This window comes from Bombus pyrosoma, linkage group LG15 (genome assembly GCF_014825855.1).
Source record: "Bombus pyrosoma isolate SC7728 linkage group LG15, ASM1482585v1, whole genome shotgun sequence".
NCBI lineage: Eukaryota > Metazoa > Arthropoda > Insecta > Hymenoptera > Apidae > Bombus > Bombus pyrosoma.
Genome location: NC_057784.1, coordinates 2,417,221 through 2,441,349, shown reverse-complemented (window position 1 = coordinate 2,441,349; position 24,129 = coordinate 2,417,221). Strand labels below are relative to the sequence as shown.

At 39.0% G+C, this 24,129-nt stretch overlaps 4 protein-coding genes across 12 annotated transcripts in view; 1 reads left to right on the top strand and 3 right to left on the bottom strand.

Annotated features, from left to right (window-relative positions):
- Positions 1-8,135, top strand: part of LOC122575443 (atrial natriuretic peptide receptor 1-like) — a 37,920-nt gene extending 29,785 nt beyond the window's left edge. For all 8 annotated transcript variants that reach the window (XM_043744365.1, XM_043744362.1, XM_043744364.1 and 5 more), the window contains 8 exons: positions 656-732; positions 807-898; positions 2,448-2,597; positions 2,777-2,969; positions 3,323-3,497; positions 3,910-4,008; positions 4,227-4,318; positions 4,402-8,135. In XM_043744365.1, coding sequence (XP_043600300.1) covers positions 656-732; positions 807-898; positions 2,448-2,597; positions 2,777-2,969; positions 3,323-3,497; positions 3,910-4,008; positions 4,227-4,318; positions 4,402-5,148 — 1,625 coding nt within the window. In that variant the 3' untranslated portion in view covers positions 5,149-8,135. The remainder of the gene's footprint in view (positions 1-655; positions 733-806; positions 899-2,447; positions 2,598-2,776; positions 2,970-3,322; positions 3,498-3,909; positions 4,009-4,226; positions 4,319-4,401) is intronic.
- A 241-nt stretch (positions 8,136-8,376) lies between these two features.
- On the bottom strand, positions 8,377-12,296 carry LOC122575481 (proclotting enzyme-like). Its single transcript, XM_043744487.1, has 8 exons — positions 12,150-12,296; positions 11,594-11,640; positions 11,182-11,315; positions 11,020-11,114; positions 10,572-10,833; positions 9,787-10,031; positions 8,999-9,159; positions 8,377-8,928 (listed from the first exon to the last, which is right to left on the bottom strand). The coding sequence occupies exons 1-8, from the start codon at positions 12,247-12,249 to the stop codon at positions 8,767-8,769; spliced, it is 1,206 nt and encodes a 401-aa protein (XP_043600422.1). The 5' UTR covers positions 12,250-12,296; the 3' UTR covers positions 8,377-8,766.
- Positions 12,297-17,949: 5,653 nt separating this feature from the next.
- LOC122575496 lies at positions 17,950-21,087 on the bottom strand. Of its 2 annotated transcripts, none has more exons than XM_043744519.1 (3): positions 20,863-21,087; positions 19,912-20,090; positions 17,950-18,721 (listed from the first exon to the last, which is right to left on the bottom strand). In XM_043744519.1, exons 1-3 carry the CDS (start codon positions 20,919-20,921, stop codon positions 18,459-18,461), a joined length of 501 nt encoding a protein of 166 aa, XP_043600454.1. In that variant the 5' UTR covers positions 20,922-21,087; the 3' UTR covers positions 17,950-18,458. The 2 variants fall into 2 exon arrangements, with proteins under 2 accessions (XP_043600454.1, XP_043600453.1); XM_043744518.1 differs by having other exon boundaries at positions 19,912-20,093; positions 20,863-21,079.
- A 251-nt stretch (positions 21,088-21,338) lies between these two features.
- Positions 21,339-23,987, bottom strand: LOC122575497. Its single transcript, XM_043744520.1, has 2 exons — positions 23,348-23,987; positions 21,339-23,257 (listed from the first exon to the last, which is right to left on the bottom strand). The coding sequence occupies exons 1-2, from the start codon at positions 23,543-23,545 to the stop codon at positions 22,973-22,975; spliced, it is 483 nt and encodes a 160-aa protein (XP_043600455.1). The 5' UTR covers positions 23,546-23,987; the 3' UTR covers positions 21,339-22,972.
- Between the last annotated feature and the right edge of the window lie 142 nt (positions 23,988-24,129).

Below are 24,129 nucleotides of genomic sequence, written 5' to 3'. Positions count from 1 at the left end.
CGTGTTAAGTGAAACGTTCGAAGATCGCGCAAGAAAGGACACGATTTTTTCTTCCTCGTATGCGAACGATTTTAAAGTCCAACATCTTATCGATCGATCATACATCATCGAGGCGGACTTTTTATCAAACTATGGGGTGACAAGTGTTTACGTGAAAGATGTGATTTTCTCTACTCTTTTAAAAGATATTCTTTCCTAAAGTATCGACTTTGCGTTTATTTTATTCATAAGAGGTCGGACTAACCGGATTCGGTCGCATCGTATCCATGCACTTTTATATGGCAATAGGAATTGAACATTTTAGCATGGTTTTACGGTTACCGCTTTGTACGTATTGTTGCATCCTAAAAACCATCCTAAAATTTGCTATTCTTACGACGTACGAAGTACAGGACGCAAACGAGACCAGATCTGACTAGAAATATATTCGATCGACATTTTCAACAAGAACAACGATTCTCCGTTGGTTTGAGTAGTTATGAGACGCGGCGTGTATAAAGTCGCGACCGTGAATGAACGGAAACGAATTGTTACACGAATAATTAACGTGGACGAATCGATGCCTGCGTAGATAAATAAACCGAGCGAAATTGGAATTTGCGATCGCGTTGATGACCGAGTTGTTGTCGCAAGCTTGTCCCTTGCTCTGTTTCAGAAATCGTGGAAGGAGTGAAGAGAACCGGAGGTTCTCCTTTGAGGCCTGCGATCGACGAGTCTGCCGTCGAGGAAGAAGTAAGCGAGTCCTTCTCGACTCTTAAACTTTCCAAAAATTCCAGCAATAACGCTCAAACGATTCCGTCGTATAGGTGACTACTCTGATGAGGCGATGTTGGGCGCAAGATGCCGCGGATAGACCTGATTTTCCCGCGCTCAAACAAACTATACGGAAAATTAACAAGTGAGTATAGGACGATAAGAGGATGTTCCCATTGATAATTCTTTGTTGAAGAAAGCTCGATCCGAACGCAATTGAAAATAGAAGATCGCTAGACGAAGGAGGCGAAAGGAAACGAGAGAGAAAAATAAAAAGCTGCGCGGAGGAAATTTAATACGGACATAATTGTGAACTTAATGAGACATGGAGAAGCGTAAAGTATTTACTTGACATTAATACAGGAATAAAATATCAACGTGATGGTAATATGAAAATCGACTAAAACAGAGATCAAGAGATAGAGTAGATATAGACGAGGAAAACGTTTAACTTTATTAGATAGAGTATGTATGAGAAAGTGGGCGCTGCTTGCGAGATTTATTCAAAGCACGAAGACTAGGAGACGTTGAGACAAGTAGTATAAAGTTCTTAGTCGAGGATTATTTTTAAACGTACAATCAGATAAGTAAAATTCTACCCTGTAAGTAATTTAATCTTTGCAAGCTGTGAACGATAATTTTTTAACGTGACATTTTTATTACGACGTTGAGCCTGTAAATTCTTTGCCAAGAATGCGATTGTAAGTGTAAAGAATCCGAACGACGCGATTAATAATTCTTGAGAATTTTAATGTTTGTCTAATAATTGGACAGATTTATCTCGTTCCCTCTGTGTCTTAACGCTTGTGGACGGGGCTGTACGGTCTCTGGTTTTTCTCGCCCTCGTCAGCTACTCTTCCAATATTGACATAATTGTCAGCTCTCGTGTCGAATCACGCTACAGTCTTTTCCTAAAAGTGTTTGCCAATTCGCATAGCGGAGATTCTTGGATACAAGAGTCTTTCTTTCTTTGGCAGGAAAGAAGTAAACGAGGCTGGACAAACGATCAGCATTTGTCGCGGCAACGCGTTAAAATAAGATAGGGATTATTTGGGTCAGCTAAGATTCAACTTTGAACTTTCCACAGAATAATAAAATCCGTTGTATATCACCCGACACTACTAGTCTGCAATAACGAAAGAATGACAGATATATCGTGTATTTTAGCTTTAACAAGGAAAGATATCAGAAGCGAGACGATAATTCAGATAATTCTATGATAGAATTCTGTAATCAAAAAGGTATTATACAAGGATTAGTAGAATAAGTGAAATAACTTCTAAAAATACACTCTAGAAGTAACACACACGTGCTCCTGAATATTATGATAATTGCAATTAAGGCTACCAACATTGATTCAACAAACGTTTTACCTTCCAACAAATATTTTCTATTGAAATAAAATTCTCGTAGAAAATGCAATATATTTAGTCGTTTATCGCGTCAAGAACAATTAATTAAACGGACTATCTTCGAGTATGCATAGCTGGAAACTTGTTCGCGATCGAATGTAGCGAACTCGAGACAAGTTCCAACCCGGCGCTTAAACTTCTCCAAAACTAGCGATACTACAAAGTCTATTTTGCAAAATACATTGTTTTGTTGTCACTGCCTTATCGCTTGCTCGGGCAACGAGATAACAATTAGGGGCTTGTTCGAACGACGAGCAGAGAAAGAATTCTATCTCGTTGCAGAGACTACGAGAGCAGCAACATCCTCGACAACTTGCTCTCTCGTATGGAACAATACGCAACCAATTTGGAGACTCTGGTAGAGGAACGTACCGCGGACTACTTCGAGGAAAAACGTAAATGCGAGGAACTGCTGTATCAGTTGTTACCAAAGTAAGTGGAATTGTTGATATTATTCGCGACTCATGGACCGCGTGCACGTGGCATGCGTACAGACAGGAGGTTGCGCTTAGATCAATCGGTAGCCTTTCATAGCGCTCCACTTTACGATCTCGCTTCCATCGATCGCTTCTATCTGCGGTACTCGTAGATTTTTTAAACGAAATTTCCAGATCCGTCGCGTCCCAGTTGATACTCGGCCAAAGCGTAATAGCTGAAACGTACGACCAAGTGACGATCTACTTCAGCGATATCGTAGGATTTACGAAGCTCTCGGCGGAGAGTACGCCTCTTCAAGTGGTGGATTTACTCAACGATCTATACACGTGTTTCGACTCCATCATCGAGAACTTTGACGTTTACAAGGTGAAGTTACAATTTTCTAGTACATTCTGCAGCTTAGAATCTCGATTAGCGGAAAATCTAAACGGTTCTATGCGGAAGACGATTCCCTGCAACAAAAAGATCCAGCAACGAGAATAGAAACTAAGAAAACTTGTTGTACTTTTAGCTTTTTCTGTCGTTCGAGATAGATGACATTTTCACACGTGGAAACAAAGTTACTCGATTACCCGAGTTGCGATTAGTTCGGATGTTTACCATTCTGTACACGAGGATATCGTTATCGATCGTCCTTTCAATGTCGTGTAGATTTGTACGTACGACGATTACTATCGAATCGAATCATGTAATGAGACACGACTCGATACATCTTCTAGGTGGAGACAATTGGCGACGCTTATATGGTAGTGTCAGGATTACCGGTGAGGAATGGAACGAATCATGCCAGAGAAATCGCGAGGATGAGCTTAGCCTTAAGAGATACCGTGATGACGTTCAGTATACGTCACAGACCGAACGAGCAATTGAAACTTCGAATCGGAATGCATACTGGTAAGATCGAGTATCTCCGTAGCTTGTCTTTCTCCTTTGCTGTTCTCTGCGCGAGACGAAATTTAGCATTTATTTTACAATACCGGAAAATATAATATCGGCCGTGCATTCCTTCGTTCGAAATCATTTTCAGACGTGTTACCATATCGATGAAAAATTTCTCCAAACTTCTTATTTGCTTTCTTATTTCTTATTTTAAGCATAGACACGCTAAAGTTTCTCTTAATGTCTTTTTGCTCGTTTAAATAAGAGTAACATTGAAACATACATACTCTAGGACCGCAATATGGCCAGTCAGTATTCATAAATTAATATGCCGCAAGTTGTATACTGTGCACGTGATTGCATGTCGTCGCAACTCGCATATTAAACATTCGTAGATGCGTGTATGAAAGACTGGTCGCAATTTCAGGACCTTGCGTGGCTGGTGTAGTCGGCTTGAAGATGCCCAGGTATTGCCTATTCGGTGACACTGTCAACACTGCATCTAGGATGGAGAGTAATGGAGAAGGTAATTCACTGGTTGTACCTTTTCCCAGATGTCGATCAACCCTTTCGAGACGCGTTTCTTTTTTTTAACTAGAGAGGCAATGATATGGTATAAACTGTAATACGGATAAATTTGGGAAAGAAGAGAAGCAAATACATTAATTATAATTTCAACTCTTGCACGGTTAAACAATTACAAAAAGGTTCATCCCAATATTAATACGTTTTCTTTACTCGTAGCTCTAATGATCCACGTTAGTCCAAAAACGAAGGAAATCCTGGATACCTTTGAAACTTTCGAGCTCGTTTGTAGAGGCGAGGTTACTCTGAAGGTAAGGCTTTCGGCTAATCTAAGAAAGTGAGAAACACGCGTCGAAAAACACCGAGAGGTCACGATTCGTCTTTCAATTTTCAGGGTAAAGGCACGATGACCACGTACTGGTTGATCGGCGAAAAACCGGCGAACAATATTCAACAGCCAAGCGTTTCCTTATCCTCGTCGGCAACAACAGTGACAGCCATGACAACGATCGCGACGACAAGCACTCCGATCTCAACAACGATCGACCCTCCGCACGAAGATATTACAAGCTTGTCGTCGCGTCGACCTGATCCAGTAGTACAACCAAAGATACAAGACATTCGATCCTTGCAATCCTCGCAACAGAATTGCCAAGATCAAAATCGTCGCGCAGTTCAGAAAGGTCTCCAAGAGCAACAGCGATCGCAAACGAACCAGCAGAAGAATCAACAACAAATTCCTCATCGACAGCAAATTCCAAATCAACGCGAGGCTTCCACGCAAAATCGTAAGGGAGGCAGCAACGAGGGAAATGGTGGCGACAGTGGTCGCGGTGGTAGCGACGAAGGTGGTGGTGGTGGTGCCGGTGGAGAGTGGAACAACAATAATAGTGGTGGAAACAACAGTGGAGGCGCGTTTGCGACGGGAAACGGCGTGGCGAGCCGGGGCCGTACGATAGGTAGCGGTTCGTTCGCGGATGGTTCGCCGTCTCGGAATCGTTCATCCGTGAGTTCGACATCGAGCAACGTCGTGTCTCAAGGGCGGCGTTCTTATCAAGCCGGCGAGAGCGTGCCAAATCACACGGAAAGCGGCCCAAACGCGCCGCTCCTCGTACCCACGACACCTCCCTCGCGAGTCTAGTTCCCTTCCCCTCGATTCTTGTACCACACTTTGCGATCTCTCGTCGAGAAGTCGACTTCATCGTAATACGTGTATCATCGTTTCGTGTAGACTAGCAGCTAAGCATCCTCCTGACGATCGGCGATTCCGATCGAAATTTGGGTCCACACGTTCGAAAGAATATTTTTCGAAGTAAAAATGAACATTACGGGAACACGATCGTTATTTATTACGTGGAGGGACGGAGGGAGTTGCGCGGAAGGATGTAACGTAGGTGGAAGCGATATAGTAGTAGTAGTGAGCTCGTAAAGCGAAACGTTAAGTAGGGGGTCACTAATTGATCTAGCCGCAGCCGAGGTCGTATAACTTGATTGTACAATTGAAATCAATTTCTATTATCGTTAGCAGTTCACTTAGAGCTTTTAGAATAGAAGTTAGGAACGAGTTACAGTAGAACCTCGTTTATCCGTATTTCGTTTATAGCTGCTAGTTAGTGCTCTGCTAGAGATATACAAAGCTATAACTTAACTATTATTCGAACTATGGCAGAGTATAAGTTTAGTTATATATGCGTGTATTCCTATAGTGAACACAATTATGCAATCATTTGTTTGTATTCATAATAAATTTTACGCGTCAAAGATGGAACGCGATTCCTGAATTCCGAACATTAGGGCCGTTTGAAAGGAAATCATAAGTCACGTGATCAGGCTATTTGCTATAACATTAACAAATTCTACGAGAGAAGTCCCTAAGCTATAACGTGTAACTTGTCAATTTACAAATATTATTAGTTATTAAATTATCGTCGAACAGGGTCCTGCTTCTATTATAATTATCCAACTAATATCAAGGACTGAAGGGAGGAACGGCTAGTAAACTTCTATCACCGGAACTATTGGATTATTTAAACTATTTCAGCTTCTGATCCATTTCAATAAATTGGGTTCTACCGTATAAGCATTCTTCTTTTCAAGGAGACAAATTACCATTAAAATATATTAGGAAGGAAGAACTGATTTTGAGTTCACATTCTACGGCCTAAATAAGGCACTAACAAGTACGTGCTTATATCAACGAAACTTGAAAATTTTATCTACTGACCGACTTTGCTATATCGCTTCCTTTTACTATACATACATACACAACATACTATGTATACTCTGTCCTCCCGATGGAAAAGCGAGAACCATCCAGTTCCTCGCGTGTGAAAGTTCGTCTCTCTCCCTCCCTCTTTTTCTGCCATCACTTTCCCCTTCTTTCCACCCTTCTCCTCCTTTCGATCCTTCTCTTTCACCCTCTTCCCATTCTCTCTTTCTCTCTCCCTCCCTCCCTCTCTCTCTCTCTCTCTTTTTCTCTTTTCCAGATATCCGTTTCGTATTTCGACGGATAACGTCAACACATTTCAAGGACCAGCGCTTTCAATAGAGAAACCATTAAAGTCTAAAATGCGAGACGCGTCGTAAAACGGATTATGTTTGCGCGTGCGCGGAAATCGATCGAAAAGCCAAAAGAGGACAGCAACGACAGAGGGGAGTGGTCGTGAATTTTGAATTGAAAAGAAATTACGAAAACAATAGGTACGAATGTAACATTGAATATTAGAAAAATCGATCGAATACTTTGTCTTCCGCGTTCCCTTCAGCGTAGCATGTATCCTATCGCTATTGATTTTCGTCGATTCGATCGAAACACGTCCCGTTAGAATGTAGTAGGCACCCTCGGATCGAACATTACGGAGAAGACGAGCGATCAGAGTGGAAAATAATGGAGGAAGAATGTTAAAGTATAGACATAATGTTATACGTTTGCAAAAATGGAAATTTTACGCGCACATGTTTCTATGTTTGATGAAAACGAGCGTATATATAATATACGTATACGGTATGCCCGATTTGAAACAGGCCACCTATTCGTCTTCCGGTTTCTTAATAAACTTCGTGCGCGTCTACGAAGTTTGACAAACTCCATACGAACTCCGCGAAAATAAATTCGCAATACCGTATAGAGAGCATTCGTCCTTTGATACAAACTTAAATTATATTCACGTACACTACTGGCCATAAGTATCAAAGTATGTATTCGTTACGTTTCTTGGAAAATTCTAACGAATAGATTGCCAATTTTTATATATCTATGGGAATTTAAAGGCGTATAACATGCACAGTGTGCAAAAATATATAACATATACGTGGTATGTACTCGTTATAACATTTAGTGGCTGAAACAAATCTCTGCTTAGATTCCATTTAATTGGTTTCATAGAAACGCGAATGTTACATACAAAATTACCAACGCATTTTAATCCATGTACTATTTTATATTATAACGCACGTATAACACGAATGAATGACTAAACACAGTTTGTACTAAATATCAATGGGATGTTTTAATATTTATGACTGGTAGCGTAATATACTCTTTGTATGCTCTAAGATGCCGAAGATAATCAGGTGACCTGTTTTAAGCGTGACACTCTATGTATAACGATTCTCACACATAAATCTACATATATAGGGTATCTCAACGCTTCATAGCTGAGCTTTGTGTAACATTTTCTACTGGATTGTATCCATAGAATACACTGACAAAGTTTGGTTGTTAAACTCTGGGACACACTGTATACGTACGCATGAGCGCGCATTCACGCATACACATATATACATTTATGAAGAGTTGAAGTTATAAGTATATCGGTGTATATAAAGGAAAAGAGAGGCTGGACCTCGTCGGAAAGTCAGTTATCAAATAATGGAGATTCAATCGTGGAATCTTCCAACGCTTACTCGTCATGCGAAAATCGGTCGCATAGCATCGTACACGCGCGTGGCTGCTTATATGCGCGTCCACGCCATAAAAGAAAGTACATACATATAAAAATTGCGGTCTTGACGCGACAAGCGCCACACACGTCCTAAGAATCGAATTTCTCTCTATTCGTGTCAATCTCTTTTTGAACGATGTAACAATCGATATTCGGAAAATAAAATTTCTTCGTTTCCACGCACGATACCCGACTCCTCTTCGATTCGTCTCCCTGTACGATGGAATAAAAAAGCCAAACGAGAAAACACGATATCTGTCCTGACAGCAGCAACATGTTTCACCATTTCAAAACATCCAAGGTAACTAAAGTTTTATCTTTCCCTTCGTGTGGTCTTGATAATTAATTTGCTATCCTTCCGTTGCTTTCCAACGTTTCAAAGTTTATTGATACAAAAACTCTTAATTATTTCAGCTATTTAGAAACCTGAGCCGCTTAAATTTCGATTTTAACGTAGTACGCAGCGACGGTTCGCATCGTTATTCACAACAACATCCGAAATTTTACGAGTTAAGTCGTTAATCTTTTTAAATTAAAATTTCTGTGACGTGATATCCTTATCTTAGAATCTTCTATTTTTTTTTCTTAAATATCACTTAGATCTTAGATTCTAGATTCCAGATTCCAGATTCTTAGATCTTAGATTAGATTAGGCTTCTATCGGAAACGAGCCATTTTTACATTTGCAAAAATTAAAACCGACCAGACTGAAGTTGCTTCGTTTTTCGTCTGGGCTTGTCCTAACCTTTAATAGTTTTAGTAATTTCGTAATTATAAGGGGACACTCGCTTAACAAATTAAGCGCGATTCTAAGCTTAGAACACAGCATTCTCGAATATCCAATCAAGATAGGAATTGACGCGTGTGTATATTCCAGGACGTCCAGGTTCTCCGCATCGAATACCCCAAGATACTATTCCAATATTTACCCATCTGCCATTTGCAAGCTGATGAAGGAGTGGTCCACCGGAGTCACCCTGTACACGAACGTAGTTATTGGCCGGAATATTAGCTTTGTTTCTGATCGTATTAAGGTCTCTTACACACCTGACAAGCATCGCCTCCGCCGTTGTAAGCGCCGGCGCAAATCGTCGTATTAGCAATTCGTCGAGTGAAACTGCTCGTACATATACTCTGCGGCCATACTGGAACCTCGACTTCCATCAGAACCGTACTATGGGAGCCTCCGTAGTAGCGTGCGCCCCAACCTAAATTTTTAACCGTCAATCGTAATCCTGATGCGTCTCTTGTATCAGCTTCGAAAATAATCGTATTTTTTTATATTCTCTATACTTTCTATATTTTTGTTAATCTGACGAGGCGATATGGTTTACTTCGAATTATTTCGAAGCTTACCCTCGACATGAATTTCTATGATTTTTTTAATACGTTGCAAAACTCAACATTTGCAACAACTTTCTGCTCTCACGAAAATGTCCAACTCTCTTCAGCAACAGTTCCTAAGATATTCGCGAAAAATTATCGGTACGACTATAGCGAATTCAGCATACAATTGCGCGTCCGCAGTAGCGTAGTATTAGGCGTCAGTATTGGTGGCACTTAAAATGACACTTAACCCAAGCCTGTATAAACTATAAAAAAAGAGATAAGAATTAAGTTTGAATTCACTGGGATAAGAACTCACTGTAGTGATACCGGCAGTTCTTCGCGAATATCTCGGAAACTGAGAGAGTCCGACGTTTTCGTGAGAAGGAGAGAGTTGTTCTAACTTGGACTTTACAACATATTCAAGAATCATCGAAACTGGTGTTTCGAGAATAACGTAAAATAGTGTCGAGAACAGCTAACGGACACAGCGAAAATGGAAAGGATACCTGTTATAACTGCGTCCTTGTACTCGAACGTTTGACCAATTGGTGGCAGACACACGGGCCAAATGTAACTGTCGAAGACGGTCGGTAGATACAGTTTGACTATCGCTATGTCATTTGCGAACGTGTCCAGAACAAAGTCTCGATGTATACGTATTTCGGAAATCGTGAAATCCACGGCTCTCGTTTCTTCGCTCGTCGCGAAATCGTATTCACCGAGCCTGACTTTGATGTCCTGCGGTCCAAATCTGACCAACAAAAGGGAAACTTTAATTAACATTATAACTTTGTACTGAAAACCAGGAAGATGAAACGCCAGGGAAGAGGTAAAGGAGAGAACGTTCCGTTCAGAACCTGCATACGGAGAACTGGTCAGGTCCTTGACGATCTTTAGGTTTAAGAAAATATGAGATCTTGTATACGCGATCGTAGCAACCAACTAGTTGCCGAAGATCACCAAAAAACACGAGTAAAATTAGCTAGTTTCCTATGATAAACGAAATACGTTGAATCGATATATACGTTCACGTTACGAGCAACTGTGCCGCAGATCTGCCGCGTAAAGGCAGTAAAAATAAGTTATTGATGATATCTCAATGCATTCATAAAGTCGTCAAATAACGTGGCCGACATTGTTATAACATCGAAGAAGTTATGTTTGTATTTTCTTACTTCTTTAAAAAATATACGGAACGTTCCTCTTTCATGGCAATCTTGTAAGATATATTGATGGTCTTCACAGTACCATATTGATAGTAAAATTCCTAATGTACGGGACGAAAATTTACTTGTAAACGCAGTGGGCAGCGGTTAAAACGTGTCTATCGGTGACGAGCACACCACCACAATAGTAAGCGTTATCTGTTGTAAGAAGAGCCACCATCCAGGGCCATTTCGTGGGATCGGCCGGTCTACCGCCCACCAACTTGCTTTGACTTTTCGATGTAGTTCCGCATCCTCTCAATGCCGGATTTTTAGGTCGAGACGTTGTCGTTCTATGCTCGCCCGACCAAACGATTCTCACCTCATTTTGTTTCCTATCGTCACTGGCTGAAACGAATAGCGGGCTATTTACCACTCCGTCCATAAGCTATATTCCAGTAGAAACGAATTTGTTTGTCGTTCTCTTAATAATTTAAATTATTAATTTGCATATTTCATATGAAATCAACAAACGTCCTAATGCTTACGATACGACGCGTTCCCTTTGTGCTCGATCAATCGTTACATACGTACCAGCAATCTGCGGAAGAGTGTCGGCAAACTCCTCGTCTACCATAGGATTTGTACCCATTTCGTTCCCATGTCTCGAGCAACAAATGCCTGTGTATCTGTTTCGATTTCATTTGATTCAATCCGATTCAAACTTTCACGCGGGCAAATGAATTAAACACTTACGTTTGGTCGATTACGCACGAGTGATTTATAGCCAGCGTAAAGTTTGAACCATACTCGTGAGATAAGCACCGTTTCAAGTGCTCGCAGTGACCCGATTCGTTGTTCAATCCGACACACTTCGAAGACGTCGGTACCTACGTAAATGCAAATTCTCTTCTGCTTAAGCTATCACGTTTTACATTTATCTTATGTCTACACTGCGGATATTTATGTATTTGCAAGAAATATAAATAGTGAAAATGTACAAACTATATGCAAAAATATAGAAGATTTACAAAGTAACGTATTCATTATAATATTTAGAGGATGTAGAAAATCTCATTTTAGAATTCATTCCTTTAGTTGTGTTTGCGAAAACGTATGAAAAAATGCATAAACGTCCGCAGTCTAGTTATCGTTAAGTTTTACGTACCATTCCAGTTGAAGAGGCTCTTTGGTGATGGATATGCCCTGCAAAATCTATCAATGACGGAACAAACGATCAACGATAGGAATCGGAGGATGTCCAGAACAGATAAATCTATTTGCAACCAGTGCTTTCCTTTATGAACAGAACAAAAAATTTTCTCTCTGGCACACGAATCTATGTTAAGCATTTATGCTATGAGCTTTCTCGTTCGCCAACTAGCGTGAGCTGGGACATACACACGGTTCTTTCGTAGAAACTCGTCTGTATCCGTATCAATTTTTTAATCGGATCACCGTTTAACTAGAAAATGTTACAATCTCGAAATGTGAAACTAATAAAGTCAAATTAACTTTAATTTGATCGAGTACGGTTCTCGCAAATATAATATAAATAAATATAATATAATTTATTATCGTGAGATGAAACCTGAAACGATGCGAGACAGAAAAATTTAAAGCATTGCTAATCGAAGAACTTATTATGAGAATAAATATCAGGTTAAAGAAATATCATCAAAGGAAACAGTGTCTTTACGCGAAAAAGGTACAAAGTAACTTACCTGTCGTGCTTTTGCCGTAGCTGGAAGATCGAGCAAGTAACAATGCGCAGGAAAGGCAAAAAAGAAACGTTGATTGCATTAACTTCTTTCGAATTTCCATCTCTTAGCTTCTTCTTAATTACTAACTACATTGACGAAAATGGTTTGTTTGCTAGAACGTCAGAGAGTACCGTGGCAGAGGTCGAATGAAACAGCCAAAACGAATAGCAAACGCTCTCTTATATACACGTGTATATTGTCTGGGCATGCAACCCGCTATACACTTGAGTCTCTCGTTTGTAGAAACCGAGGCGCTACGCTGTCCTGATATGATTTCTATCAATTAACTTTGATGATAGATATTAGACCGTATACATTTTGTATTACAATTGTGGATAAGGTGTGTAAAATTTACTTTTCTTTTTTCCTCTTGCCTTCCTTTTCGCTTTTCTTTTCATACCGCCTGATGTTGTTATAAAGTTAAAAGCAAAACATTCAAAATTCCTTATACCTATCTGGATTAATAACATTTTAATTTAATTACGTTGATGATTATGAAAATGATGTAAGTCTAAAACTTAAAGAAGTTCAATTTTTAATTTATTTTACGTTATATCAACCTACCTTACAATAATATGCAAGAACTTTTACGCAAAAGATACTTGACTCCAGTCATATTTATGGTCACTGTCACAATTAGGGAAATGTTCACAGTGTGCGATATTTTAATTTCTCGCGCCGACTTTAATTGAAACGAAATCGTGTCTCCTCGACCAATCAGAAGTCAGCTAGGCGAGGTTTTGGCGGGACGAAACATTAGTTCGATACCGGCAAGCATGACGGTCGTACGTGTTATTCCGTTCGAAATGCGTGATTTCAACTTCGTAATAATTCTTCGCCTTTTATAGACTATTATCAGGTATGTTTAACGAATACACGTTTGTTTAAGAGTTTGTCAGACAATGTCATATCGAAATTAAACAATTTCTCAAACTCGTTTCGTTCGTGTTACGTTGATTTCTTATTTGACTGTCAAAATCACTAAGAGCTTGTATTGAAACCTTAACAAAACAATTTGAGTTTAGATATTGTTTTATTTTAATATAATATAACTATAATTACAATTTTCCGGCCAAAAATATTATTTTACGTCGAATTAAAAATTATCATCTATATGCTTTCTATCTATATATTAATTTTATTTAATCGTATTAATTTATCACCCGTATATTAAATTTCTAAACACTTGATTCATTCTTAATTAATTCTAAATTAATTCTAAATTGATCCTTAATTCTTAAATTTATAAATTTCGTTCAAAATTTTATGTAATCAAATAAGATTATATATTACATATATTATTATATATTATATGTGCGTACATATATTAAATTTCTAAGCGTAGGTATTTATGCAGGTTTTAAATTAATAAATCTACGTCGAAATTATATTAGCTCGCACGTATTTACATCCTACGTGCCTTTCTTACCATCTACTCTAACGTAGTGCGTTTTTGTTCGGAACATAAACATAGTCTTGAGGTCAAGCTTTATCAGGAATCGGATAAACGTCATCCTATACGTGCATGCTTGACTGAGCAGCGTGTCTACTGTTCCCCCATCCTGTGTCAGCCCAAATTCGCTAGGTAAACCAGGGCGCGGGGTCGTTCTCGCATCGTCGATCAGAGAAATCAGACGTGTTTAGTGTCACTTCGCGACAGATATCAATTTCTCTGTAACGTATCGTTTTTCTAACCACTCTTTTGCTGTTTGTGCCATAACGCGACCCACTCTTCACACACTCGTCTATTTTTTCATCCGCAATAACCTTTCGACGATAACAGTTTCTGGTATTCTAAAGCTGCCATACACATTTTTTTACTTTAATTTCTCTGCCTATGCTTTCCTTAACATATTCACTCGGACTAGCAATAATTTCCAATTAGTCGTTACTGCCGTGTCGAAAATTAATCTTTATTTTCACTGATTTCATCTGCCAGCCATTAGTTTTTGCTGTCGAGTCCCTTAGTTTCACGATGCATTTTTGAAGTCGAAACGCTCCTTGGGAATATTAACGGTAACGGTTAAACAAGGGTACGTTCCGTACCTGCGAGTAACTGTCAGTTTGGGGGCGATCAGTTTTTACCTTTATCAGTTTTTTTTTACCAATTAGCAGCGATGACCGGATGTCCCTACTTCCTTTCCGAAAATTGCAACTGCCGATTCCGCTCGTCCCACGTTCTAAGTGCGCCTATCTCAAGTTTTCATCTTTTCCACATGTATCACCGATACTTACTTGCACTCAGTTCTCTACTTAAGAAATACAGAAAAACAACATCGTTCCGTATACACTTAACATTCACTCGTACACTCAGCCTTCGAAGGCGTTCTTTGTGAAATATATAGTTTAGAACCCTGTGTCAGATTCTATCTAAATATCCCTATTGTCTTAGACAAGATAGGGAATTTGGCTAATTCATGAACATAGCATTTTTACGATCATGACTTTTAAACTCTTTAACTCGCAACTCGAGAGGTTCCTTAGAATTATTATTCAGCCCTGTAGATTATTTAATGATATTAAATATTTCGTACCATATACAGCACTCGGGCGCCATTTTTACCTGCTAGCGACTTTCAATAGGGGCGGCCAGCATTAACCTCTACCCATCAGTTTTTATCCAATTAAAAGCGATGGTCGTGACCTTCGCTTCCTTTACGAAAATCACAATCAACGAATCTGCTTGCCTTGTGCGCTGGACACACCCATCGCTAGTTTTTCCCCCAAAATTTACTTGCTAGCGACAGTTCTGGCTAAACATATCTTAACTTGCGATCAAATCTTTGTATTTTCGCAACGATACACGTGATACATTCGCAGACTTGACGTATTCGAAGTCGTTAGAAATAAAGTGTTATTTCAATTGTTAACCAAGTGTTAATATTAATCAACCACTTTTATTCTCTTAACCGAAATAGAGGATCGACTGAATTCGTGGCGTCGATTGTCCAATCGTAACGGGAATTTATGCCTCTCGTTGGCGCGTTATCTCGCGATCGCCTCTCCTCGAGACGGTCGAACAATCAGCAACCTCCTAAATCGTTGCACTGGGATATGTCGGCCTTCCATTGTATTGGACAAATCGCGATTTTTTTTTTATTACTGTTGCGAGAGTTTCGTTACGATTTGAATTAGAGTCGAAAGAAATGATATTCGTGTTGATTTTAGTATTGCGAAATATGACAATCGCGATTGTCTTTAGCAATTTTAATTATAAATTGTCAGAATTTCTTTCTTAATACTGTTGAGGTTATTAGATGTATAATGAGAGAGACGCGTGGATAAATTATAAGGTAGAAAAATATATTTGAAATACGGAAGTGAAAAGTAAAAAAAATTGAAACAATAATATGAGCTGGTCCAGATCCGCACGCTAGCAGTGTTACTCTATAACTGAAAAACCCCGAAGCTAACGTCGCCTGTCGACTGTTTATAGTCTACCTTCGTCCCAGTCTTTTGTCTATATGCTGTCGATGGCTTCGGTGTTTTAGAAAGCTAAAAAGACCAGATGTAGAGTTTTCTTAAAAGCGGTGACCTTCAACAAATACATATTTCGAGTTTCTTGTTCCCTTTACAGTAGGATATGGAATTTTATCGTTGACTTACAGTATTGAAGTTTGTAGTAGTACGATATTTCAATCAGCTTTTTCCTCATGTTATAGATATTAATTTTACTTTTGTTTTCGTCGCGTTTATTTTAATTAGTTGCCTAATTAAAGTTGCGTTGATGAATGATCGCGTCTTTCAAAGTAGTGTTGCACCTATATCATGCCCATCCTTCTCCCATTTGACTGTGGAAGCACGTTGCTGCTCCTGGGTCATCAGATGCAGTTTCACCAGTAGCCCCCTATATGGCTACACCGGACCGTTATTAGTGTTGCGAACATGTAATTATGAGTGCATAGATTAATAGTTACTAGTGTTGTGCAAATAATTCACACGGGAATTTATCTTTTTCTTTCCTTGTCTCTTCTTTCAATCAATAGTAAGTTAATTAATATTGTAAGAATGATAAAGCACTCGTCGAGATTTACTTTGAGAATTTTCTTTTATATTTTATAGTTCCATATAATAAATTAGAATGTTCAGTTCATTTTTTTGAGAACTAATAATCTGAATGTTCGTTATTGTAGTCTTCATCTTAAATAGTAAATGTGAATTGGTTCTAGATTAGTACGATTAATGAAGTTAGGTTTTTCATCAAATAAAAATCGACTGTTAAAAAATAAATCATGCGATTGTAATTCTCATCTTGTTAGTTTAGTTCAATTTAAGATCAAACTAAAATTTCAATTCAACCTGTAATAATATTTAGATTCTAGTCTTGACAACATTGTGCCTATAATGTCGTCTTACGCTCAACTGTCTTTTTTCTTTTTTCTTTTAAGTACTAATCCAATAAATAAGTATGTTCCAGATTTATTAATTTGTAGGAAGTATAAATTATACACAAGGGATTCTAATAGCATCTCCAATATATAGAAACGAACGACTCAAAAGATATGTGCTGAAGAAAATGGTTAAAAGAAGATACGAAGGAATAATATTTGAACCTCCTGTATCGGTAACTAATTACATATACCTCATAGAATTGTACTAATATTCTTAGAGTTTGAGTTTATTTCAGGATGCATCATGAAGTCGCTTGATCAACACTGGCACACCATACAACGCCTCATTACAATTTCATATTCCTTCCCGTTACAATATTTAGATCTTTATATAGAATCCTCATAAATATGTCTTTAAATTTTTCCAAATAGCCCTGCCCTATATTTTATTTAGGTATTTGCATAAGTATACCTTATAAGTATCTATGTACAGGTTTTTGAAATTAGTAGTAATTTATTGCATACATGCATGATTAACGGTGATATGTAAGTAGACAGATGGATAAATAGTATAATTCTTTATAAGACTTATTTTTCTTTTTCTTAATACTTTTGTCCAGTATCAACCACTTTCCACTTTTATAACAACGAATATCGTCTCACAATGTAATTTGTCTTTAGTCTAAGATCTATTGTAATATATCTCTTACTTTCAGGTTCAGCTTTTCCCGTCGGTTCTCTCAAAGTTCCTTTTGATGTTTATTCTGCGCAACGATCGAATGTTTTGCAAGCGCACATCAAAAGGAAAATTTATCCTAATTTTTTTAATACAAAATTAATAAATTTGTACGTAGTGAAACTTGGACACTCGGTATTACTTCAAACACAATTACTAATCGTATCGTTATACATGATAGGATTTTGAATCGTATTTGAAATAATACGTGCTAATTGTCTATGATCGCTATTGTCTTATATAGCTAGAAAATTTATCAAGTAGTTTATCGAATCGTAAATCTAAATCGTGTTGCCGATTCGACTTTTCTAGGTGTGATAAAATCAAGGACAATATAAATTCTCTGTGCATAGCGGGAAAAGGACAGGGGTGAAGAGAAAGAGGTAGGGAAATGACGAAAGAGGGCGGGAAAGAGGGAAAGGGGAATAGAGAAACGTGTTGAAAGAGAAGGCGAGAAGAACGCGAGATCGAGGACAAGCCAGGGGCACTTCCATTTAAGGCACCCCGCGTGCGATCTCTCGTTTCTCTCGGCGCCACTTTGACACGCATATTCGCGGAACATTTGCCATTCAAGTAACACACTTTTCGTATCGAGCAGCTTTCCTCTCTCTACAAAAATTTGGATATAAGCCGCATTGGCGACATTGCAATCGGGATGGATGAAAATTCATCGTGCAACGAAGTTTCTCGTGGCTTTCTTGTTCATGCATTTATTTATTCATATCGTACTTTTACATACATAGTTGCGGACGATTTCGAATTACTGCAAGTACTGTAAAACCTCGATTATCAGAATACGGATTAATAAAAATCGTCATCAATTTCATATCAAATTTCAGCGCCTATTTTTAGAAGAGTTACCATTGAACCTGATCAGTTGTTCTCTTTCCAATAATTTTTGCCATCAAGTGACGCCAAAATTAACAAAACTGCACTTGTCGATTTGTCCTATATGTATCCAATTAAAAAATGTCTTGAAAGATCCGTTTAATATTCATATCTATGGAATAATTCAAAAAATGTGATCTCTCGAATGGAAACAAATTTATTCGATTGTTCAAACGATATGTCGTCATAATCGATGTTCTACCGTAAAATATATTGTATTGGAATTAAATATAGAATTACATATATTGTATCAGGTGTCTCTGCCGATCGGCAGAAATCATCTTTTCTTTCCATCGGTCGTCAATTGTTTGTCGATTAAGCAAATTCGCTTATCGGAATAGGCCTCGCGTCGGGATCCTTCAAATCCAACGTGTAGCCTAGCACCTTTGAGGTATTCATAGTAGGATCGTAAATTCTTTCCACGTGTCGAAGAATGTCGCCCACGATTTTATCCGTGCTCTCGCGAACGTACGGTTTTCCGTCCGAGGTGCGACCAGAATGAACGATCTTCATTCCATCGTTGTTAGATATAATCACGTTATTGCCTCCAATTTTGTGCACCGAAGCTGGACCATGAGCTAGAACAGTTTCATTATCTGATTGAAGAGCACGGGGAAAGAACATGATATTGCAATTTGAAGATTCAACGTGCTACAAGAACATAATGCAACGAAGAGCGTAACTGGATCAATAACGACAGATTTTATACAATACATATTTCATCGTCGTTGACATTAAGACATAGAAACGATAATTAATTTATGCGATTGTTTAAGTTGCGTATATTTTTCTGTTTTTCGCTAACTCGATTAGAAATTATAAATAGATGTAATTTTAGTTTTGAACATTGGAAAAATGTCGATGGCTATAATGTCAAATAAATGTCTAAGCTTTCACTATGTGTCATAGACGTATCGCTTACTTAATTAGGAAGATATTTCAAAAAGTGAAACGATTAGACGAGCGATGCAAATATTGCGATTAGATAAAAAATTCGATCGCCTTGAAAAGCGAAGAGAGAACGGATCTCTTTGTCGATAGTGAAAGGAACGTTTACGTTAACGTTTAACTGTAATTGGTGTAATTTTCCAGCATTGAGTCGAAGAAAGAACTTAAAAAGGTCGAGTAATCCGTTTATCGCGTACAGTAGAACTATATCCATCTGAATCCATTGGGGTATTATTAATTTGCGTGTCTAGGGTTTATAGATGTAAGTAGGAGAAGTTTACTGATTCCTCCCACTACCTGATTGCTTGTTCACGTAGTAGTTCACTTTCAGGTAGACATAATAGTCATCATCAGGGAATTACTCATGCCTATTACGCAGGAAATCACATTACTCATAGCTGTGAAGACTAAATTATGTACCGAATGCATTCGTGGCAAGTATTCTTACATCGTTTGAGAACTATGCGTGTACAATGCCTACAAAAAGTATTCCTGCGCCAAAAGTATAAGTACAATTCTACTTACTGTAGCATTTACATACTGTTGCATTTAATTAGATGCAACTATATAAAATTTTGTATCATTTAGTAGTACTTTCATATCGTTACAAAAATTCGATACTATGAAAGCGCAATGTAGAATTTGATTAACAAAAGCGCTCCGTTGCTTCATTTGCCAATACTCTTTGTAGTGCATTGTATAACTGATTATGTACTACTAAAAAAAAAAAGAAGACAAAATGTGCAAAAGCTCATTTGATGGAACACTAACTAAAATTTTGTCCCAACAACTACTTAATTTAAGTGGAATTCCACCGTACCTAATTCTTCGTTCAGTTTTTCCGTTACCCGATGAATCTGCGCCGAGTTTGCTTGCACCGTTTCTTGTATCCGTTGATTCAGTTGCATTACATTGTGCTGAATGTTTCTATTCAGCGCCCCGATATTCTCGTGGAGACCCCTCAGCCAATCCGTTCCCGCGTATACTTGTCCACTGGACCTGCTACCAATCAAAGTGCGCGTTACTTCAAAATAATGCACGCTGTGACCACGTAATTTCTCGCACGCACGAAGAAAACGCCGGAGAAAGTTGGCTTTAACAAAAACATACATTGCGACCAGAGTTGGGACTAATACACCGCATTGACACTTATGGAATCTTCACGAATTTTGACGCTATATCGTATGTGGTATTTTATCCAAACACGTACGACTTCACTAATATAATCGTGATAGTTGGCGTCCGTTATAGTACTAATGACATTTCAAAGTATTTCGCATAGGAAAAACACTCTTCAATGTATGTATATTCATAAAGTTTCTAGAAATGTTCGAAGACATTCGTGAACGGTTGTAGGTATCGATAAAAATTGGTAGCTCTTTGATATTTACACCAAACGCTTGGTTGATACTTGTACGAAAATATCCACAGGATATTGCATGAAAGTGTCGACGCCAATACGAAGTTTCAAAAATAAAGATAAAACTTTCGCAGCTTTCAGATGTTTCTAATTTATGAAATCATCTATTTCGATATTCTTAAAGTATTTGATAAATATTCGGTTGCTGTTGGATCGATAGATAGATTGATATACCTGTTGCTCCATCAGATATCGGTATCGATACTGAAAATTAATACTAACCCGCGAGTTCGATACCTTTTAATGGACTAAGTATTCGGATATTGAATTATTCGAGCGTCAATATGTATCGTAATAGTCCCACCGCTAATTGCGTCCATAAGCCGCTGAACCGGCTATCGATCGACTAACCTGCACAACATCACCGTAGCGACCATCGCGGCGCAAAATACGCTGATTCGTCCTCTCATCTTTGCTTTCCGGTTTTTACAGTCTTTCTTCTGGTTCTTCGGTTCTCTGGTTATTCCGTATTGTTCGTAAGAGCACAAAGCGATCAGTGCATCACCCACGCGAGTTAAAGCGAGAATCGCGTAATCCTGGGATCACGGAAAGTAAAGCACGACTGTGAGGCGCGCAATAGAAGCCTTTCTTTCCCCCTTCAAATCTCTATCCGTGTTAACGTCCAAACCATTACCTTTCGTTGGCTGTGCGCGCCGCGTCATCAAGAATTACGTATTTATCGACCGCGATTCTACGCGCATCATCCACTGTCGACGACTATGCGCGGTATCGTGGTTGACGGTATCGACCAGAGACATCGCTCACAATCAGTTAAAAAAGAATCAGCGAATCCATTCTATCTGTCAATGCTGAGCTAAACTGAATTCAAGCTCGACATTGACGTAACGCGAATCAAGTACACTCGTATCCGTAAGTTACTCGACACTCGCTTATTTCGGGGAAAATTATTGTTAGGAATACGACTTTCTCAGTTGACTTTATTCTTCGCTCGTTGTTTATTCGTTGTTTACTCGGTCAAATGGAAATATTCACGATTTTTATACTGTGAAATAACCTATTGTATACTGTATATTGTATATCGTATATTGTAAGATGAAGTTAGCATTTACGCGAAATATTGAAACTACGCAATGTCAAAAGTATGTATGCTTCTTAACAATCGTTTTGCCTAAAATACAGTAAATTAACGAGCTTATTCGCAACAAGCTCGTTTTCCTTCTATCCTGCTCGTAAGTTGCAGCGTGCATATAACGTTGCTTCCGCTCGTGCACAAATCTGGTCAGTATGGACTTGGCATAAATAATAAAAATCGATGAACTGAAGAAGTGATTTAATTTATTACTTATAATCATTACAGTACACGCTGACTGTACTTGTTCCTCGAATCGCGAGGCGATGCAACCAAGTCCTTGAGAAGATCGCGTTATAATACTTATGTGTATGTCTCTCTGTGAAACGTCCGAGTTGGATAAGAGGGCATAAGGTTATCTACGGAAATGAAACGTTCGTCGAAAAAACTCATAATATCGACATAATAGAATCGACGGGAGAAACAAACATTACGCTGGGTTCATATTGGCCTGAGCTACTTCCTGAATATTTTCCTGAACCGTTTGCTAGTTGTTCAGGCAGCTCGCAGGTAGTTCGCGTACTGTTCACCAACAGAAGCAACCATCGTATCCCCATTTTGAAGCTCGATAGTTCGCGAAAAGGACGCGAGCGGATATCGAACATTTCGTAAGATGTTGGCAAACAATTTATAGTCGTTCTACGATTCTCTTCTGAATATTGCATGTAACAAATTCCTAAAACCTAGAAAAATATTTCAAGTACTACACCGTGTTCATTCGATGCAAACACTTCAGTTAACCATTACGTTTGACGAACAGTTCTGCTTATCATTTATTCGCATACCGCGCGAAATATGCTTGTGTTACGTAGAGTGGACATGAACATAACACGCCTACGAACATCTTGTCTTCGAACACTGTTCATCAACTGTTCACTAATTCTCACGTCTTTAAAGGACGAGAAAGAACGTTTCGTAGGTATCGCATCGACACAACAATCAGGACTTTTCTATTATTAGATCATCGTGATCGGTCGATGATGGTTTGAAAACGTCAGAATGGAAAAAATACGAGGTGGTCACGACGATTCGGAAGAAAGGAGATATATTGCCGTGATAGAAAGAGGGAGATTCGGTTTGGGGGAGTGACGAACATGGGTCGAACGCGGTGGGAGACGACGTTGAAGAGGAGGACGGGTCTGGTTGACCCACGGGGCAGAAACTGGTTTCGGATTCGGATTCGGATTACGCGGCCGTTCCGAAACCGTTCTCGCGTACACATACGCTCGAGGCCACGACGCATCGACCCCCCACACGACCACTCCTACGGTAAACGCGCTTCTTTCATCCTCACGACCTTGAACCTTCTTTTCCATCTTCTTCTCCTTTTCCCCTTCCCCCATGTTTCTCCTTTCTCTGTCCTTCGCTCGGTCACGTTAAAAAAATATAAACTACGTTTGTTCTGGTGCATTCTATGCATCTTTGTACACGTTGGTATGCACAGTTATCCGTCAGGCAGTCTGAGACAGCGTGGCTGTTCCCTGTCGATTTAAGTGGTTTGTTAATCGTCCTTCTTTCTAAGTTGCACTTCGTAACCAACAAAATTTTATAATGCGAGAAAAATTGTATCAATTGCGAGCTGTCAGAATCAAATTCGAAGTTTACTGGTCCCGATAGTAAAGCAGTACTGTTCGTGTTTGCACAGAAACGTTTAATCTAAAAGATTAATATGTCGGTGAATTTTCCCAGATTTTATTAAATTTCCGAAATTTGACTTATTTTCTCGGAAGCCTCGAATCGACTTACTGATATTCGTCCATTAAAAATTAAATCCAACCAACATGGTACCCATATCTCTGTTTCGGTATGACCACAAAGGGTTAATATCTCGTTCCCACTCCCTTCCTCGTTTCTCTTCGGACCCTTGTCCATCTCTTCTTTTCTTTGCTTACAAACGAACGCTTCCCGACCTCTTTCATCCGTCCGTTTTACGTCCGATGTCATGTAGGCAGCAGGTAGCAAACAAACTCGAATCGTAAACGGCGTAATCGTCTCGTTCCTTCCTCTTTCCACTCTGTCGTCCCGATCGAGCAAGCAAATCCACCGTCCGATCTCGATGCAAGAGAGAGAGAGAGGAAAGGGTGAGAGAAGGAAGAAGAGAAAACTCGACCGAGCCGCTTCGTTGGAAGGATGATCGACCTTGGACGATTTGGCCTTCGAATAGGGTGGCTGGTCGTCCTTTGTCGAGGACGAGATGGGTGCCCTGGTGCGTACACAAATGCGTTTCTATCTCTCTCTCACGGACGCTTGTTTCCAAACAAGGCGAGTATAACAAGAGGAGTTTGCAAGATCTGTCCAGTTATTTTGAGGCAAAGTCAAGTAAAAAAGTGTACGATATCTGCAAAAGTAGAGAAAAAGGGAGAAAAGCGAAGAAAAAGGAAGAAAATGACAGAAAAGGAAGGTAAAGAATGAAAGGAAATTCTAGAAAAAATATGGAAAAGGAAAGCAAACTGGACAAAAGAGAAGAGAAAAGAAATGGGAAACCATGGGGACAAGGAGGAAAAAGAGAAAAGGACTGGAAAAACCGG

Bases quoted from the DNA above. Each gene is read 5' to 3' on its own strand.
- LOC122575496 (XM_043744518.1), bottom strand. From the start codon at position 20,921: ATGAGAGGACGAATCAGCGTATTTTGCGCCGCGATGGTCGCTACGGTG. The intron at 20,094-20,862 runs GTTAGTCGATCG...TTTGATTGGTAG, and splicing joins GCTACGGTGATGTTGTGCAG to CAGGTCCAGTGGACAAGTAT. The intron at 18,722-19,911 runs GTACGGTGGAAT...AAACTGTTCTAG, and splicing joins AAAACTGAACGAAGAATTAG to CTCATGGTCCAGCTTCGGTG.
- LOC122575497 (XM_043744520.1), bottom strand. From the start codon at position 23,545: ATGACATCGGACGTAAAACGGACGGATGAAAGAGGTCGGGAAGCGTTC. The intron at 23,258-23,347 runs GTAAGTCGATTC...TTAATCTTTTAG, and splicing joins TTTTTAATGGACGAATATCA to ATTAAACGTTTCTGTGCAAA.
- LOC122575481 (XM_043744487.1), bottom strand. From the start codon at position 12,249: ATGGAAATTCGAAAGAAGTTAATGCAATCAACGTTTCTTTTTTGCCTT. The intron at 11,316-11,593 runs GTACGTAAAACT...GCATTTACGTAG, and splicing joins GAGCCTCTTCAACTGGAATG to GTACCGACGTCTTCGAAGTG. The intron at 9,160-9,786 runs GTATCCTTTCCA...TTAAAAATTTAG, and splicing joins CAAGGACGCAGTTATAACAG to GTTGGGGCGCACGCTACTAC.